Source organism: Halichoerus grypus, chromosome 11 (assembly GCF_964656455.1).
Source record: "Halichoerus grypus chromosome 11, mHalGry1.hap1.1, whole genome shotgun sequence".
NCBI lineage: Eukaryota > Metazoa > Chordata > Mammalia > Carnivora > Phocidae > Halichoerus > Halichoerus grypus.
Window position 1 is genome coordinate 61463029 of NC_135722.1, and position 20508 is coordinate 61483536.

The 20508-nt window shown below is 42.9% G+C and overlaps 1 protein-coding gene across 2 annotated transcripts in view; it reads right to left on the reverse strand.

Moving 5' to 3' along the window:
• Positions 1-20508, reverse strand: part of RAB30 (RAB30, member RAS oncogene family) — an 83183-nt gene that overhangs the window by 9064 nt on the left and 53611 nt on the right. For both annotated transcript variants that reach the window (XM_036099726.2, XM_036099728.2), the window contains exons 2-4: positions 13198-13298; positions 10054-10137; positions 3950-4133 (exon numbers count right to left, since the gene is read on the reverse strand). In XM_036099726.2, coding sequence (XP_035955619.1) covers positions 3950-4133; positions 10054-10137; positions 13198-13290 — 361 coding nt within the window. In that variant the 5' untranslated portion in view covers positions 13291-13298. The remainder of the gene's footprint in view (positions 1-3949; positions 4134-10053; positions 10138-13197; positions 13299-20508) is intronic.

Genomic DNA, 20508 nt, shown 5'->3' on the forward strand with positions numbered 1-20508 from the left:
TGAAGTCAAATCAGACACATGGGCAAATAAAGCAAAGCAAATGTGGCTGTGATTACTGGAATGTTTAAGATATCAATGCCATTTGTAATGGCAAAGAACTGGACACAACCCAAATACCGCTCAGTTGGGCACTGGCTTGAATGAAGTATGGTACATCTGTGCAATACAGTGATTTGCTCGGTAAAAAGCAATGAGGAATGGCTCCATATACTGTCATGGAATGAGACACGAGGATATACTGTTAAGCAAATAAAGCAAAACAGATAAAAGATATAGAACATACAACTGTCTAAGAAAAAGGGATTAAAAAAATACACACATGCACATTCACAAACTTTATTTTCTTGATGTGATAATAAGCCAACATTTTAATTTTAAAAATAATGGTTACCCATGAAAGGAACAAGGTTGAGGAGATAGGGAGGGACAGAAACTCGACCTCTCTAAATATACCTTGTCCTAATAGATTTGACTTCAGAATCTTAGAAATGTTTCACATAATTATACAGTTACAACTATATGATTAATACAAAATTAAATTTAAAAAGCAACCCCTACCAATGGAAAAGCAAAATGAAACAAATGAACCTGTTTATCATGAAATGGCATAACCACACAGAGAGGAACGATTCCAAGTGAGTTCAAGATCTAGGATTTTAACCATGCGTCCTCAGTGGTATATACTCTAAGGACAAAAAGACCTGAAAGAAAACATCTTGAACTGTTACAGTAATCATCCTGTCAGGGGCAGTGTGAGAACTGTTATTCTAAGGCTGCTCTGTGGGTTTTAGGGTATAAAGCAAATGAGTAATTGTGCTAGTGTCACTGGGTCTGAGATTTGGGGCATGAGAAAAAGGAAATAGAGAAAGATTAATGAGGTTAAGTAAAATTTTTACAGTCCTGAATTATAAATGGAAGTATCAGTGTGAATAATTCATGGTGGATTTTATCTTTAAAAATTTTTCTACCTCTGTTCTCCTGGAAACCTGACAAAAGTGATACATCAACTGATTACCTGGCAATACAGCTTATGGTGAAAGTGACCCCTGACTGATAAATTCCATCCGGCCTGGGAATTCTATGCATGAATTCTAAATTTCTAGTGGAAAGCCACAACTTTGGGCGTCCCTGAGTGGGGGGACTCTTCACTTGAAGAGACCCTGAAAGTTAGGTCCACGGAGTTGTTATAAGAAAGCCTGGTCCCTGCTAAGGCTTCTAGGTCACAGCAGGTCCATCAGGTGCCTGACATGAGCCTTTTTCCTTATACTGGAACTGGCCTGGAAGGTCCTGGACCACCATGTGGACTGCTATCGAGGATTACTTCCCCTGAAGAGGAGTGTCTGATGCTGACCTGCTATGAAGCCATATTTTCTGTCCTGTATTCACCTAAGTGAACGTCATGCCCGGTGTGGCCCATCGTGGTCTTGTCCGTCACAGTGTTTGGTGGGGCCTAATGTATAACTGCCTGTGGGCAATACACAATTCACCACACACACACACACACACACACACACACACACACACTAGTTCTGTCCACACTACACAATTCACCACACACACACACACACACTAGTTCTGTCCACTGAAAAGCCTAAAAGCAATGACCACCCACTAATAAGGAAGATTCTTATCACCTTAGTTGTGGTCTCTAAATATAACTTCACATTAATAATAAACAATGCTTCTCGAAGAAATGGCTAATTCCTGGTGTGGGCAGGAAACGCACAAGTTGTGCCTGGAACTCTTACACCAGAAAGCAAGCGATGGTCATTGTCAAAAGGTCATATCTAAAGGACTAGGAGACCATCTGAAGCAGCTCCACTCTCAGAGTTGGAACAATTGGACCATCAATGATAACAGTTGCAAGGGCCTAGAATATACTGAATATATTTAAACCTATAATAATATTCAAAATATAAACAAATTTTAGTACTTTTGGAAGATACTAGGGAAAGAACTCATTTTAAAAAGTGGGAAATTTAAAAAAAGGGAATCGAGCATTTTTCTTGCTGTCCTATGAGAACTGTACCTCAGAATATCAACTAGGAAGTATATTTGCTAAAAGGAAAAACAAAAAAACTGAATCTGACCAGGCCTCTAAATTTACCTGCAAATCTGCAAGGAATACAGGTGATGGAGGAATATGTCAAAGTATACTACGGTAGCAAAATAACAAAATTCAGACTTGAAAACTCTGAAGGATAAACGTATGCTTTAACAAATAAATTCCAAGGGAGAAAAAATGGAGGGATAACCTACAGGCAAAAGGAGAATTAAAAGACACAAAATCCAATGAGAATATATGAGCCTTATTTGGATCTTTGATTTGAACAAATTTTTAAAAAATGTCTGAGTCAATCAAGGAACTCTGAACATTGTCTAAATTTTTGATGCTATTAAAGAACTTAATAATTTTTAGGTGTGAAAATGGATTTGTGGTTAGGTTCTATTTCTTTAAAAATCCTCTTTTGAAGATATACATGGAAATACTGAAAGATAAACTAATACAACATCTGGGATTTGCTCTAAAATAATCTGAAGACAAGGGGAGACAACATAGAGGGGAGCAGATAAAATAAGATTGGCCATGAATTGATAATCATCGAAGCTGAGAGATGTGTACATGGGGGTTCATGATACTGTTTTTTCTACTTTTGCTTGTGTTTGAAATTTTCCATAATAAAAAGATTTTTTTTTAAAGCCAGTGCCTCTTTCATACTGAATGGACTAATTATCTCCCATCAAATCTCCATTTAACTCCCTTAGAATCCCAAGGAATAATGCTTTGACTCAAGTTCTCAAGGGCTTTCTGTGGAATAGAAAGAAAGCCCAGCTCCTGAGATAGGTGTTTTCAAGTGCTTCATGACAAACATTCTCCAGTGTGCAAGAGGGTTTTCAGGAGTGGGCACAGAGCACTAGCTCATAGAGAGGCAGATACTTAACCCAGCAGCCTGAAAGAAAAGTCCAGCAATTTGTTACAAAGCAGCACATTACAATTGGACAAACACAAGGTTTGGAGTTGATCTTACATGCTGTGCAACCTTGGGCAAAGAACTTCACCTCTCTGAGCCATGGTTTCCTCATATGTAAATTAGGAATCATTACACATAAATTTCCTAATATGATTCCTGGCACATGGGTGCTAGCTATAATGCTTACTATAAGTGTTTACTTAGTTTAATGTTAACCATAATTTGTGACTTAACAATGTTTCTGAGATTCTCTACCTGGATTTCCAAAATTCAAGTCTTGCTAGAATATACAGCAATGTTCCTTTTTAGGAAGAAAACATTTTAACAGCCATATGTTATTAACACTTTTCATCACACTAGAGGAGTTTTTAACAATCCAATCCATGTCACTGCAATCCCATTGTTAATGGGCATGTTTGTCACCACAGAAAATCATGGGTTGTTTTCTGCTTTCCCCCCTTACTAAACAGGGGTTCTACCCTCCCACAAGGTGAAACAAACTGCAGAATTTCCCTTAGTGGATTCTTTCTTAAGTTAGAATTTCTCAAGTCAGCATGAATGTAAGAAGAGAAGTCCATTTCTTTTGGGCAATAAGCAATTACTTTAAGAATAAATTCTTTATTAACTTAAGAGAGATGCTTTACTTCTAGACCAGCAGTTTCTATGATTTTGTAACTAGATTTTTTGGGTAATGTTTAGCAGCCCACAGAACTTTCATGGCAGTCCACCTTCTTCCCTAGAGCCTTCCTTGACAGAAAAATCAATCAGCAATATTTTCTACTTTACTTTTCTAAACCATCACCTTGGGATATGACCTATTTCATTTTCTCTTCAATTTCAGAAGGACTGAATGTTGATTTCATGAATTAAATGGCTGTAGACTATGTTACTGGAAGGTACCAAGGCACAAGCACTATGTGATTATAAATTCTCCGATGGCCACAAATCAATTTCCTTCCTCATTAGTCCTCACTTACCCACTAGCACAGTGATGACCTTGTTGCTGGCATATTGTTCTATCTCCCGCAGCCACTCAGGAAGGCAACGGAAGGATTCCTCACAGGTTATGTCATAGGTGAGGATCAAGGCATTGGCACTTCGGTAATAACTCTGGGTAATGGACCGAAATCTCTCTTGACCTGCTGTGTCCCAGATCTGAAGCTGTAAAGGCGTAAGACAAAGATCAGGTTGGAGAAGCAGAAAAGAAAGCATTGCCTTGCTTTAGTTTACAAATGGAAACACCTCGCTCAATTTCATGGTTATTTTCTGCCCTAAAAAACAAACAAAAAAAATTTCTCTTAATGCAGTAGGTATATCTGGTTATGGAGAGGGGCTTGCTTTGTTTTTGGGGTTTTTTTCTTTATTATATTACCTAAGCATTTCTTTTATTCTTAAAAAAAAAAAAAAGAGGGGCGCCTGGGTGGCTCAGTTGGTTAAGCGACTGCCTTCGGCTCAGGTCATGATCCTGGAGTCCCGGGATCGAGTCCCGCATCGGGCTCCCTGCTTGGCGGGGAGTCTGCTTCTCCCTCTGACCCTCCCCCCTCTCATGTGCTCTCTCTCCTCTCATCCTCTCTCTCAAATAAATAAATAAAATCTTTAAAAAAAAAAAAAAAGAAAAAAGAAAAAACTTATTGTGAGGCGCCTGGGTGACTCAGTCAGTTAAGCAACTGCCTTCAGCTCAGGTCATGATCCCAGGGTCCTGGGATGGAGTCCCGCGTCGGGCTCCCTGCTCAGCCGGGAGCCTGCTTCTCCCTCTCTCCTCTTCCCCTCCTCCCCGGCTTATGCTCTCTCTCTCTCTCTCAAATAAATAAATAAATAAATAAATAAAATCTTTTTAAAAAACCTTACTGAGCATTAATTATGTGTCAAGCTCTAAGCATTTTACATATAACGTACTCATTGAAGTAGGTACTATAACTATATCCATTTCTCACACGAGGAAACTGAGGCACGGAGAGATTAATTAAGTTGCTCAATGTCCCAGAGCCAATTTAACCAGGCATTGTGGTCCCAGAGCTCGTGCTGGTAACCACAGTGACGTATTACAAACGTTGGGATAGAGAGCAAGCTGTCATTCTGTGATTGCTGCCATTTCAGTCAGCAACTGGAGCACGAGAACATCCAACCTCAGCCACCTTTTCCAGTTCGAAATTCAAATGAATCTATTAAGATATTATCTTTGTTAATGAAAACAGGAACAATGCCGTGGCAGATAAAATAATTTCCCTCCACCACTTTTAAGCTCTGAGACCATGGGCAAGTCACTTGATCTCTGGGTTTCAGTGGTTTCTCTATAAAAAGACATTAGTAATATCCAAGCCTACTGAAAGTTCACATTTTCTGAAGTCATCTACCAGTTCTAAGACCTAATAACTGATGGTTCTAATAATAAAGAAGAAAATAAAAAACACTTCTCCCCAGATTTCCCTGCACAGAGCAGAAGACTGCAAAGAGAGCCATACTCCAGAGCCTCCTGAGTGCAGAACAATGCAGAAGGCCTTGAGAAATAACATCAACAATAGTAAGAATGCTCCCTTCTAAACTGCATAAATGTCATGTCACAAAATGCATTCACCCCATTAAGAGAACATCATTTCCTCAAGGAAAACCTTCTGGAACGTTCAGATTAGGCCAGGTTCCCCATCCCCACATTTTCTCTTCGGCAACCCACCCTGTAATTCTGCCTCATGGCACCTGACACATTTGAATCATTTATTTGTAATAATATGTTTGATAACAGTCTTTTTCACTAGACTGAAAGCTTCATGTAGGGGAAGTGGTCCATCTTACTCACAGAATCCCTTGCACCAAATAAAGTGCCTGCCTGGCAGATAGTAGATGTTCAAATATTTATTGAGGGTCTGATTTAATCTTTACAACAACCCAGGGAGGTAGGCCAGTTTATGCCTCCCCTCCATCTCCTAACTGGCTACCCACAAGGCTGGGGATCGGACTCCAGGCTTTCTATTCCCAGTTGAGGATGCAACCCACCACCATGCTGCCTCTGCCCCCAGAGCCTGATTTTAATAGACATCTGCATCCAAAGAGGATGAGTTAGTTGGTGTCACCCTCTGTTCATACCAGTTTAGCTGAGAAGACTAATGAGGGACCGGTGGTCCCTGTCCCCAAACAGTGGCACAAGGCTCTCCTTTGATCTGAAGTCGCAGCTGCTCTTTATGATGTACATGAAAGTCTGTGTGTGCTGAAGGCGACCATACAGATGTTACGGCTTTTGCTGGGACAAAAGCTATTTCTCTGCTCTGCTTTAAACCTAGGGCCATGGTTCCCCTCTGCCAGGATGTGTCTTAGAACAACAGACTATTGTTTTCATACCACAGTGAGCCTTGAAAAACACTTGTCATTGAATTTAATACTGTCAATCATTAGAAATCACTATATTCTCATGATTGGCACATCTTGAGAACAGCTCTGAGGGTTAAAACCACTGAAATAGTTTTTAGAAGCGTGATTGTATGGCCCTGCCAAGATACAGGCTGATTTCTCCTAGGGGGCTGCCTGTTTCTAGCCTCATAGCTGAGTCTTAAGAATATCCATATTCCACTGCTTTTATCATTCAATTTGGTTTCACTATTTTCTCTGCAACTCATTCGCTCCTTCTCAGCGTTTATATGTCATTAATATATGTAGAGTTCTGTGCTAGGCACAGGGAGGATACCGAGATGAATACAACACAATTCCTGATCTCACAGAGCTCACCGTCTACAGGGAGATAAAACATAGTAAACTAACCATAATAAAAGAGGCGATGTTCTTGGAATAAAGACGTACCAGCAGGAGAGAGTATCTCCTAGGTTTAATCTCATTCTGGTCAATATGTTCTCAATACTGCAGCCATGGGCTTTCTAAGCGTCCTCTTCTTCAGCAAGGGGCTACCTGTTCGCCTACAGCCTTTGCACAGTTACTCATCTCTCCTGTCTCACTGTCGTGATCATGCGCTGCAGTCACAGGCACACTAGGGCTGCCTCTGTGCCTGACTGAGTCCTTTGAGGGCAAGGGCCACCTCTCATTGAACCTTATAGTCCAGTGCTTTCCTAGCAGAGTACATGGTACATACTGGACACATGTGAATAATGGCTAGCTGAAGGAAAAAGGATAACGGAATCACAAAGAAAGGACTCTGATTAATTCTGCTTAAATGATTGACAGGTAGGATATTAAAGAAGGTTTCACAGATAAAGTGTTTGAGCTTGGTGACAGTGAGTTCCTAGCGGGCAAAATATTTTACCTAACACAGTGCTTGGCACACGTCATGTACTATACCACAGGATGGATATATGGATGAGTGGATGGACAGATGGTCAAGTGAGTAAATACATGTGAATATGTTCAAGACTTCCTTATCTATGCAATATATACTTGATTACAAAGACAGCCAGCAAATCTTCTATTCATATTATAAAGAATATCCTAAGGTTACAATGTTGTAGCCTGAGCTGAAAGTTTTACTTGTTTCTCATTTATTTATGATAGACTTAAAAAAATGGATAGGAGAAAATTCTACATCTGTTTTAATTGCATTTTCTACTCAAGGTCATTTCAAAAGGCAGACCACATTAAGAGAAGGGCCTCAACTTTGCCTTTACTGACGTGGCACTAAGTATTAACAGCCACAAGAATGTTTCTAATATCTTGGATTTCCTGCCTTCAATCCTGGAAGCCATCCTAAAAGAAACCAGACTGAAGAGGGGAGGCCAAGGCGGGCCGATGAGAAGTCAGGAGAGAGGCCTGGGGTGTGGTGCTGCCTTGGCATTCACCAGGCAGGTGATCCTCCACAAACCACCAGCAGCTTCTCTTTCCCACTGACTCTGCAGGACTCTGAGAAAGCCCGCAAACTGCTCGCAAAAAGAGACTTAAACATCACCGAGAAGAGGGGTTCAGTAATGTTAAAGAACAAGGACAACAATGAGACAACTGTGTCCCTGGTGAACTTGGGCAGCTCTGTCCTCTTCTACGGAAAGACTGAAGACGTTGCTCCTCACATGTCCCCGTGTTGTGAGGCCCTTGGATTAATGGGGTCAAAGAGGGTCATTCTAAATCTTGGTTCCACATACATGGTTAGAAAGAAACTCAAGCAAATTAATTAGGACTCATTAATTTAGGAGATTAACCAACTCCTCCTGTTTAAAGATGAAGGTCCAGAGGCCTAAAGCGGTGAGAGGACAGGAACTGTGCTGTGGATGGGGAGAGGAGTGAGACACAAACCTGGTTCCTGAGGAGCTTGGGGTCTCGTGGCAGCATCGGAGGTTAGGAAAAGATGGATTTTAGCTGAATGTAATAAGCGCTTAACAATGAGGTTATGGTTTGCAGAAAATGGAATAAATGTAATCCCTGAACCTAGGGATTCAGAAAAGAAAGATAAGCCTGTTCTGTAACGGCGGGGACCATTTCTTAGTCACCCTTATTCATGCCCAGGGCCTGGCGTATCGGAGGCACAAACACTTGTGGTCGAAGGAGTGAACTCACACAGGTATGTGTATATGGCTAGGAAACCCAACTTCAGGAAGCAAAATGCCTGCAACAGCAGTTACCTTTACTCAACTCCTAGGGGTGGCGATCACCTCCACCCTGCTGGAATCACGGTTACAAGTGGCTCTTTCTGCCAATGCCTCCTGGATGCACGCACTCCTGTCTCCTTCTTACTCCCCCTCCCTAGCTCCTTCTCCCCACCTCAGTGCACTATTTTTCTGAGCTTTCTGGTTGGCATTGACATGGATTTCACACCCTGCTTTGTTTTCCAGTGCCCCTAGCTCTCCATTCACTATTGTATTTGGTGTGGATGTCTCTGCAGAAGGAACCACTCTGAGGAGTCAGGGCTGGAAGAGACCCTGGGAGTGCTTCTGTCCCCCACTCAGGAGCCTCACCCTACATACTTCTCAGTGTATCTCTGAAATGTGGCAAGAGCATGCTGGAGTTTCTCTGCCCTTCCCGAGGCATCTGAAGGCAGGAGTGCAGGTACATCCAGGAGAAGGATGCAAAAGACATGGATTTAAACTTGGGGTGCTTAGGTTGGGATCTAGCTGGAAATCCGATGCCACAGTTTTCATTGTGCTGCTGATCCGAGGGCCGCTGCTTCTTCCCATGGGACTCAGCTCTGAAAGACCTGAGAGTGGAATTTCACTAACTCTGAGAGGAAGGTAGAGCACAGAGCCAAAGATCAGCCTCTCTCCCCTCCTTCCACGTAATTCAGTCCTATTCCATATTTCTTCCCATCACCTTCCTCCTGTCCTTGCTTCAAAGTGACAGGCCTGCTGTGCCTTCATCCCCCTCTTCTCTGCTGACAGGGGAGACCCCAGGGAGGAAGCAGATGCACCCGCTCCCAAAACTGGTTCAGATCCCGCCTACCTTCCTTCCTAACTGTGTAGCCATGGATAGATAAGTGGCTCAATCTCTCTGAAACCTATAAAAGGAAGGTAACTTACCATTTACCTCACAGGGGTTACAGTGAGGACTAAGTTAAATATGACAGCTCATATAAAAGCACGTAGCAGTGTGACTGACATGTTAGGTGCTCAATAAACACTATTTCCCTTCTCCTGTTACCAGATATACCATGGTTCTTACAGGTACCAAACTGTCCAGAGGCTACAGAGGGAAAGAGAGAGCTCAAGGATCCTTCCTGGACCTCCCATTTAGGATCTCTCCCTTGTTACAAATAGGGGATACGGTGGGAGACACAATAATTCCAATAAGTGATCCATATGACCAAATGACCCATAACGAATGTGGGAATCAGTAGGCTCTTTCATGGGGCTACTGTTCTCAAGAGGTAGTACTGCTTATTGGCCCAACTCAGGAGTTCCTGAAAAGAAACTTCTTCCTTGTTTTCACATCACCTCTGACATGGTAGGAGACAGGACCCACTTGCCTCAGACCTTCTCTCTGTCTTCCCATCAATAAATGAAACATCTACAAAGGGAATAGAAGAACTCTGTTCGGAAATAAGTCACCATGGCTGAATATATTTTCAATGTGGGTTTCAATTAGGAGATTTAATAAGCGTTATGAAAACACTACTTCCTCTCAGCACAATGAAAGCCTTATTGAGCACTGAGCATCTTACCTTGACTTTTTCACCATTAATCTCCACCGTCTTAATCATAAAATCAACTCCAATCGTGGCTCCTTGTCCTGGGGGGAAAAGACCCTAAAGATGACATAAAGGAAAATAATTAAGCAAATCTTTCAGTTAAATGAAATTCTCTCCCCTCTCCCCGCTCACCACACACCACCAGCCCCTTCCTTTGGCTGAGTTGAGATTTAGAGTCATGGGAGCCATGTTGAATTTAATTTTGTATGTATGCTTTGAGGGGAGGAGGAAGGAGGGAGAAAGTAGGAGCGAGGAATGCTAAGAGAAGAAAGAGTGAAAGGGGGATGTGAAAGGGGGAGGAAGACAGAGAGGGTGAAGGAAGAGAACTGGGAAAGGGCAGGGACGGATTTCAAAGACTGAAACAGAACTCAGACACAAGGATAAGACTGAGGAGCATGAAGCCGCAGGGATGAAATCAGGATTGTTAGAAGAGGAGCAAAACGGATAGGTGCTCCCAGAGAGGTACAATCCAGGAAGATTAAAACTGGTTATCAGTCTAGGGCATGGACAGCCATGGGAGTGGACCACCGACATGAACAAACAAACAAGAACACGCTACAGGAAACATGAGCGAGGCAGTGAAGCTTTTGAATTTCCCTCTGCTCTGAGGGTGAGAACTATTTCCCTTAATGCAATGTACCACATATATGTAATTACATGAAATTGGGGCCCTTGACCCTGGGAAGATCATGGAAAAAAATAAAATCATTCGGGAGAAAGTCAAGTAGGAACAGCACCAAATCAGGAGGCTGGAGGATCTCTGTGTGGCCTCAGGCAAATCAGTCCCCCTCTCTGGGCCTCGAATTCAATGAGCATTTCAAAAGAAAACAAAATAAAACAAAGCTGTACCTCAAACTGGATGCTGAGCTGGAAAGATAGGATTTTAGCAAGATTACATGTACAATGAAGGTTACTGGTATATAATATTTCCTGGAGGCTTAGGGAGGGACCTGGAGGTAGGAAGGAATTCTAATAAGGAAGAGTTCTTCACCTAGTTTCTATTCCCTTTTCACTGATATTCCAGAATTGCCAGAAATTAAAGTAAAATGGACTCTATTAGCTCTGGCAGCTAAGATTGGGGCATCTTTAACTAAGTCTGTTCCCTAACAAGCGAGTTCTTTAATTAAAGTTTGAACTTAAAAGACTGAGCTTCAAACCCACAGAAAATATTCCACTGCATGTCCGCAAAAGATGTAAATATAAACATTCATAACTGTACGTAAAAATATTGAATCAATTTTCCTCTATTTTGGTTTGGCTCAAACACAAGGCTGCCAAGTTTCGAGTTTATCACTCCAGCTGTTTTGCAGTCTAATAAATGCCAAAAAATAAAACAAATCCTTCCCAATGTCTCCCTCATCATTTTGTTCCCCAACTCCTTATGCCTCAAAAACAGCTGAATCCAATTCATTTTAACTGCCTGCTAAACAACAAAACCAAACATAATACTGTCTAGGGAATGTGACTTTTGGGGGGAGTTAAGGGGCTGGGAGGGGTAAAAAGTAGAAAAGAGAGGGCTGGTGTGCTTATTAGTAGAAATTAGTCTTCAAAATGGAAGCATTTTTACCTTTAATGACAAAGTTTTTTTTTTTAAAGAGAAAAGCCAGATTCCTATGGTCTCAGAGGTTAGGCCACCAAAAATAAAAATGATCAGGCTAAGAACCAGGAGACGTGGGTTCTAATCCTAGCCTTGCCACTAACAGGATGTATGATGCTAAGAAGTCATTTTGTCCCTGTAGACCTCAATTTTGCATCTGTATAACGGGAGGAGTAGACTGAACAACCTCTAAGGGATCTTTCCTTAGATAATAAGACAAGGTCAAGGGAACTTTTGATAAAGAGACCAAAAACTCCTCCACGTCTCTGCAGGCTTGTCTTCCTGCCAAAAGCAGAAAAGATTACTGCTAGGTGGAAGTAAAGCCAGCTGGAGTTTCCAGTATCACGGCACGGTGGCTGACTAAGCGAGGATGCCTGGTAGCTTCTAACTTTTGATTTCACCAGGCCCAGGCTTAGTAAAAAGCACGAGTTCCCTTCTGGGTTCGTTAACCCTGGGAAAAACCCTGGCATTTCCAAAGGTGACTCTCTGCCCTAAAGCGGTCTGTGTTATCCTGTCCAGTTTTGCACAGAACCACAGACTGTCAGCGTTGGAAGTAGCTTTGCAGGTCACCAAGCCTCTCCTGTGTGGCAGGGAGACAGGGAGGCCACACAGCGGAGGGAACGGAACCCAGGTTCACAGGATGAGCCAGGGCAGAGCTGGGACCAGGACCCTAGTCTCCACACTCCAGCTGGTGCTCTTTCCACAGCACCCGGCCGTCTTATGCCTTAGCGGGGCTAGTCTCAGCGCTCCCAACTAGCACTTTATGAAAATGCAAGATGTATGCATGATAATCCTGAAAAGGATGCCATTCATATTTTTCCAGGGAAAACACAAAAGAAGGTCAACTTCAGAATGATTTCTCACTCACTTCTGTATAAAAACAGGCATATAATCTCTGGCAGTAATTCTCGAAAGGGCAGCCCCAAAGGGGACTTGTACTTAGATCATACGATAAGGACTCAGTCCAGAGGGAACATTTAATTTCGTTCAGATAGTCCTTCACTGTTCTCGTTTCATTCCCATTTAAGAGACTTAAAAACATCAGCATATTTGGTTCTAAACCAGAATGACTCACTCAGTTGCCTAGGAGGATATGAGAGGGCATAGGCAGGGAGTTTGATTGGTTTAATTTGTATTTGAGGTTTTTTTTTAAAATTAATATTTACGTTTAGTCTGAAGTCCAGATTCATTTGTTAACACCTTTAGATTACTGATTGATAATCTATTTTAATCTAATAATCTGATTTTGATAGTATACACTGAAAGCAAAACCATTTGCTCCTTTCATAAAGGAAGCACACAAGATGGGGGAGGCTTGGTGGTGACCCCCAGAGCCAGACTCCCTGGAGATGGCTGAAAAAACTCTAGCCTAGGCTATAAAGCCAGCGCACTCTCAAAGGGCACATTAAGAACCAGCAGCTGAGAGGCCAGCGCTGGGCCCAGTCCTCCATTCTCTTATGCTCACCTAACCCCACAGGGTAGACTCAGAAACCCAACCCCGGACTTCCAAGTTCTCTTACCTGAGTGAATCGTCGGACTAGGCACGTCTTTCCCACACCAGCATTGCCAATTAAAACAATTTTAAACAGGAAATCATAATCTTCCATACTCATTTACACAGCTGCAAGGCAAACACAGGCAAGAATGAGATGGGGCCTGGTCAGACTTGCCCACAGCGTTCAAGCTGCACCAGCCTTGTCTCCTCAGAAACAACAGATCTGACTCATGTGAAGAGCAATTTAATGCTTCCCTCTGGTGATCTCGACACTGAGAGAGGAACACAGGTGTTTGGTCACAGACGAACTTTACTCCTTCCCAGTCACCTCATGCCACACAGAGTATATGACACAAATGTCCTTTCACCTGGTAACCTTTATTCTTCCAAGTCGTCAGGTCACTCCTGTGGTTAAGATCTGTTTTCTTTCAGCATGGAAAGGAGATTACAAGCCTATGTGCAGATAAGCTGGGGGTTCAAGGAAGCAGAAACAAAGGGGGAGCCCATCCAAAGCTTCAAAGCCGTTTATTTGCGTACGGTGTATGCCAAGGGACCGGGAGACTGAACAAAGGGGAAGGAACTAGGAAGAAACCTTTCAGTCCCCTGCAAGTCCTGGGCGTCTTGGGGTCTTAACGGTGGGAGTAACGGCCATCTTCCCCTTACCACCAGCCCGTGGCTATACACCTTCTGCCAGCCAGGCTGACCCTGCAGCACCTCCCCAGGTGCCTGTCTGCTCATTCCTATGGGCTGTGGCATGTGTCACATCCTCTGCCCAGGAGGCCCTCCCTCCCGCCCCTTCTGTGCCACCAAGTCAATCCTGTAAGGCCCAATGCAAGCATCTCTTTCTCTCTGACTTTTTCACTGCTCTTCCCCAAATAAAGTGAAACACTTTCATCATTCCTCTGTCCTAAAACTTTAAAGGCCTGCCTCATCCTTGAGGAAAGGGATTATATTTTTCGGCTCTATTTTCCCAGGCCACGCATGGGACAGTTATATTTAGCAAATGTGTACTCTGTAGAATTAAAGAGTTAATTAATAGGCCTATTGCTGAAGCTTAGGCCTTAGTTTCTCCAATTATGCTAAAAAGAATACCACATGCTCTGTCTACCTCAGAGAACAGTTGTAAAGACTTCTTTAAAAACTGTACAAAAGAGCCTTGGTACCCACAAACCTCCATCCTGGTGAAAACCATTATTATCTCTTGAGTACCTACTACAGTACTGTGCTAATCATTGTAGGAAATATGGAGATGAGCCAGTCTCTGCCCTGGAGACTAATGTGAGAAAAGCTAAAAACCACCACAAAGTTAAATACAATTCAAACCAGCAGTGGAGCTCATTTCATAAGGTGCAGGCAGAACAAGCCCGTGGACTCTGGAGGAAGAGGAGAGGACAACCAGCGAGCCCAGAAGGGAACGGGTGCTTGGGAGAGCTGGAAGAAGCCCCCAGGGTCACTCCTACCAGCAGAGCTGAAGCTCAAGTGACGGCAGGGTCACAGAATCGAAAGAGAGCCCAGTGCACGGAGACCAGTCAAGTAGCTAGGGGAGCAGATCCCTATGTGCACAGATGATTTCTGTGTGGGTTTTAACTTATCCTTGGAAAGATGACTGACAACCCAGCCAAAATGCCTGTGGCAGCTCATGGGGTTCTCTCTCAGTTCGCTGTGATTGTGAAGGAAAAACAGTTCTCGGTCAAGAATCTGGGGCCATAAGCAGTGTTGAGTTCACTAATATGCCAGGCACTAGACTTGGCACCTTAGGGATATCTCCATTTGTTTTTATAAGTCTCTGAGGCTAGTATTTATTACTATGTTACCTAGTTTACAGGTAAGTAAACTGAGGGGAGCCTGAAGTCATAAAGCTAATAGCCAGGTGTCACCGAAAGAACTCTAGCCTTGGAGTTGGAGAAACCTAGATCCTGGCGCTACTATCTTCTAAGTCTATGCCTCTGGGTAAGTGAAAATTTTGGGGGGTCTCAACTTCCCCATCAACAAAATGGGGCTAATAACACCTTTATCACAGAGTTGTGATGCTTGAAGGGATTTCTGTCCCCCAAGGACAGTACCTGGTTCTTAGTCACCCAAACTCCTCAATATGACAGCGGTTTCCATGGTCTGGCTTCCGCCTTCACTGCCAGCTACCTCTCACCACTCTGCTCACACTCCGTGCTCTAGGCTCACTGGATTTCTTTAGTTCCTTAAATGCCATAGGGCGGCTTTCCCCTTCAGACTTTCACAAATACTGTTCCTTCTGCCCAGAACACAGCACACAACCTCCCCTCACCACCTCCAGCCCAGCTAACTTTGAGTTCTCCTTTCAATTTCACTTAAACATCACTCTCTAGTATGCTTCTTTGACCTGGGAGGAGGCCGACCCCCTGCTATAAGCTCACATGATACCCTTCCCCATCCTATAGTCATACTCAGCATGCTTTACTGTACTTATTTATTGACATCTGTCTTATGCTCCGAGTCCATCCCTCAGCACCTCCATCCTACACACACGCTCACACACACACACATACGCACACGCACACGTGTGCATGACTGGGAGCAGCATGGAAGCAATGATGTGTCTATCTGGTTGAGTCCCCATCCTAACCCCTCCCCATTACAGTCACTGTCATCCTTGCCACTATCATCATCATCATCATCATCTCATTCTATATTATTAACTCATTTAATCCTCACAACACTCCTAACAGGTGGACACTATTAGCATCCTAACTTGATATATAGGGATACTGAGGCACAGGAGAAGTTAAATAAGAAGTCGTTAAGGTCCCACTTAGCTGGTGGAGCTGAAATTCAAACGCACGTAGCCTAGGTCCAGCCCCGGTGAACGTCCTTGATACACTACCTGTGGTGCCTTTCCCAATGCCTGGCTTGTGGCAGGAGCTTAAGAAAAATCTGGTGAATTGAATGATAAAGGGCAAGCACTCAATAAAATGTGATTTCCTTTTTCTCTTCCCCTCTGGCTTCACATCCAAAACTCTTTCCACCACACTGTAGTAGTTTAAATAAGAATCAAGGACAGACTCCGGATGAAAACTCAGGGACGTGGTATGTTAATTAAAATTCAAGAGACTGAAAAGAAAAAGAAAACTCAGGGAAAGGGACAAGGATAAGCAGGAGGACGTGAGGCTCTGTGGGCCCCACATGGACCACAACTCACAGCTGTCATTAGCCAGTGAACACGGGAAGCATAGGCCTGGACAGCATCCTTCTGTGCTTAGGTTGTTTGCCACACATTTACTCCTCCATCTTTGGCAGAAGTCAAAGACATAAAGCAGAGCATTCAGAGGAGAATGTCCAAAAAGAAAGGCCTGAGAAACAGGGCTCCTAAGCAGTTTACAGTGCCCAAATTCTGCACCTTCAGGAAAAGGGGAAGAGTTACTTGGTCTGAGTCCGTGCTCACAGTCACGTCTCATGTGGCTACCACCCGGAGAGAGAGAGCCACAGAAGACAAGTTAAGGCCCTCCTCATTTCTCTAAGAAATTACTTTATAATGCTCTGTTGAATGTTTTGGGCTTTTTTGTTTGTTTCTTTGTGTGTGTGTGTGTGTGTGTGTGTGTGTGTGTGTGTGTGTGTGTTTAATAAACCTCTGGGGAAAGTGTTTGGTCTCTTTAAAAATGCAGACCGTCTGTGACTAAGGCTGGACTGTAAACTCTGGGTTACCTGCGGTGGTTACTGTTCTGTTTCTAATAGGAAACACATGGCTCAGTGAAAAGCTCACAAGATTCTCTGAAAACTATGCTCTGAGGAAGCCCTTCTGATCGGGAAGTAAGGTAACAGCTCAGGCATCACCAATAACCATGGGATAAGACAGCATCCCAGGAGGGGGAAACCATTCAGAATCAGCTAGTGACATGCTAAATTGACAACAAAGGTCACACTTTGTCTGGGGAGCAAACATGTCATAAGATATGCTACTGACCAAGCACTATTCTAGGGATTTTATATTCTATCATTGTTAATAATAGTAATCAACTGACATTTATTCAATGCTTATAATGTGCCAGGCACTCTTCTGCATGTACTCATTTAATTCTCACAACAACCCTATGGGGTGGGTATTATTACCATCATTATCCCCAGCTTACAGAAGAGGAAACTGAGGCACAGAGAGGTTATCCTGAAGTCACACAGCTAGTTTGTCTTAGGACCAGGATTCAAACCCAGATCCGTCTGACTCCAAAGCCTGGCTCCTCCTAAAATAGGCTGCTACTGTCCCCTGCCCGATGGTAGTCAGCACTGTCTTAAGAGCTGGAGGCACAGATGAATGGAACCCCCAGCCCCTGTGAGCTGCAGTATTCTAGAATCTCCCTCCTCATGAAGCAGCATACCTGCACTGATAGGGCCACACACTGATTCCAGATCATACAAGCACTGCTCCTCATTGTGCCCTCCGAGCCCAGGTCTCTTTTAGGAGCTGGACGCTGACTTGCCCCCAAATACCACTCCCACAATTCATTCATCCATGTAACTAAGTACTGGGCACAAGGGCAATAAACAGGAAGACTACTCAGATGAACCAGCAAAACCCCAAATATCAGAATTACCACAATAGCTCAAAATAAATGGACATATGAATAAGATTCAAAAAAGGAAAAATAGATGAAGAAAAGAAAAGAATGAGTTTGGGGGAGCGCCTGGGTGGCTCAGCTGGCTAAGCATCCGACTCTTGGTTTTGGCTCAGGTCATAATCTCAAGGTCTGGAGATGAAGCCCTGCGTTGGGCTCGGCACTGAGCATGGAGCCTGCTTGGGATTCTCTCTCTCCCTCAACCCCTCCCTCCCCTAAAAAAAAAAAAAAAAAGAAAAAAAAATGAGTTTAGAAAAGATATAGGAAACAAGATATACTATGAAAAGAAAAAAAAAATTCTAAAACAATGTGATTTTCGCAACATGAACTATTTATCAAAGTGACCTCTTAAAAAAAATGACACTGTATTTACTGTTGCACATCAGTGCACTTTTCCCCTCGCCCTTCAGGGCTCAGTATAACAGATAAAGTCAAGGATTCTGGCGAATAGAGGCCTGATCCCCTCCCCCAGCCCTGCTCCAGAAAATTATATTCTGGGGACTTGTCCTTGTTCAAAAACCATGTGTCCTCACTAAATCCTTTTTCCTTTCAGGGTCTCAACCTTGAACAGTAAACTGAAGGGGCTGGGTGAATAGGCCCCATGGTTCTAAGGACAGCGTGTGCTGCCATTCTCTCATACCAAAGAGGCAGCATGGGTACTGACATCAGGTGACCTGGGTTGGGGGTGCCTGGGTGGCTCAGTCGGTTGAGCGTCCAACTCTTGGTTTGGGCTCAGGTCATGGTCTCATGGGTCATGGGATGGAGCCCCACATTGAGCCCCACATCGGGCTCCCCTCAGCAGGGAGTCTGCTTGAGGATTCTCTCCCTCTCCCTCCCCCACTCGGTCTCTGTCTCTCTCTCTCAAATAAATAAATAAATCTTTAAAAAAAAAGAGAGAGAGAGAGACCTGGGTCTGCTGAAGAGCTGTATCAAATTTCCTCATCCATAAAATGGGGATAATAGAATCTATTATCACTGAGCTGCTTCAGAAGCAAATAAGATAATACATGGAAAGTGACATTTAAAAAAATAATCAAATGTCATATTTGACAAGTCATATATGACAAGAGTTATATATACTGATTGCAGAAAATGCAGCCAAACAAAAAGAAAGAGAAAATCATTTATAATCTCTTTCCCTAAGCAAATCCCCTCCTGGGGATAATTATAGTTAACATTTTGGTATACATCCTTCTAGGTTTTTTTGTTTATATACACTCGTCTGTATGTGTGTAGACTTTTAAATGTATGGATTTTAAAAACAAAAACAATTATAACATTATACAATTTTTTTTTGTTTTCTATAGAGTGGTATTTTCCCCAAGCCCAAAAATCAAAACTCATGGTCTAATAACAGAACTGACTACCAAAGACCCTCAGCATTCCTTCAACATTTGCTCCTATGACCCTAAATACTCAAGAAAGAGGTGGCAAGAAGATAGCTTCATAGTGATATAACTTCAAGAAATACTAAATACTATAACCCAATCTTCAAGACTTAAAAGTCCAAAAAATTCCCATAATGAAGAAAACTGGCTTTGTTTAACCTAGGATTTACCAAATGTGATTTTAGCTGAGAATTCTTTTCTTATATCACACCTCTTAACAAAAAAATCTCTAGCTCCTAGGGCTCCACGAAACATCAGTATAGTAAATGTCATTTTATAGCACTTGAAACCAGGTTGTCACCCAGGTAGGGTTGCTACATGAAAGAAAAGAAAATAAAGGAAGAGAAGGGAAAGGAAGTTTTGAAAAAGGAAGGGGAATGAAGAAAGAGGACACCCAGATAAATTTCAATTTCAGATAGCAACAAATACATTTTAATATTATAAGTTTGTTCCAAATATTGCATGGGACATATGAATAATTTTTTAGTATGTAAGTGTAACCCAAATATTGCATGGGACGTACTTATACTAAAAAGTTTATTAGTTGTTTATCTGAAATTCAAATTTACTGGGCAATCCTTCCCAGAGAAAATCTGAGTAGTCAGATATACTACAACCAGAGGCCCTAAACACAATCTCATGCCTACCCAGAAGCTGTGGAGGGAGACGGGCAGGGCATGAGAAACAAGATATGCCTGATGAATCCAAAACCGCAAACGGAGGAATAAAAAAGGGCAACAAGTAACATTTGAAGAACGCATTACTGAGCTTGTGTACTTTAGAATCTAGGCCAGACTCCAGGGACCAGGCTCAGACTGGCATAGAACAGGGTTCTGCAGGGGAGTCTCTCCCTTCTGGACAGTCTCAGAGCACTGTGGCCTTTCCTCTACGTCCATCTCCACATAAGCACCTGCCTGGTGGAGGGGGATGTGCTCTACCCATCTGCTGCCCCGACTGTCCTTAAGGACAAGGACCATGCTTCAACAAGACACTCGTGTCAGCATATTCCAGGGCCACGTTCAAGTAGACACTGAATTCAAAGTGTTTGATCTTTCACTCTAACAAGGCTCTGTCTCAGGAAGCTCATTAGTGCTTAATTACTAGAAGGTAATTACTAAACATTACCATAATCAACTGCTGCAAGCTCACTTGCTTTACATAAGCTGCTAATTTCATGTTATTGCAATTTAATTATTCTCTTTGGCCAGGGATGTCAAACACCCACCTGTGCCATGGCTGCTCCTCACTCAGCAGGCCATTGTCTCCAGCATTCTGACCCAGACCTTTACCGTGCACAAAATGTGGTCACAGACATGATCTCATCTGCACCTGCCAACAATCTCATGAGCTGCTTCTTATCATTCATTA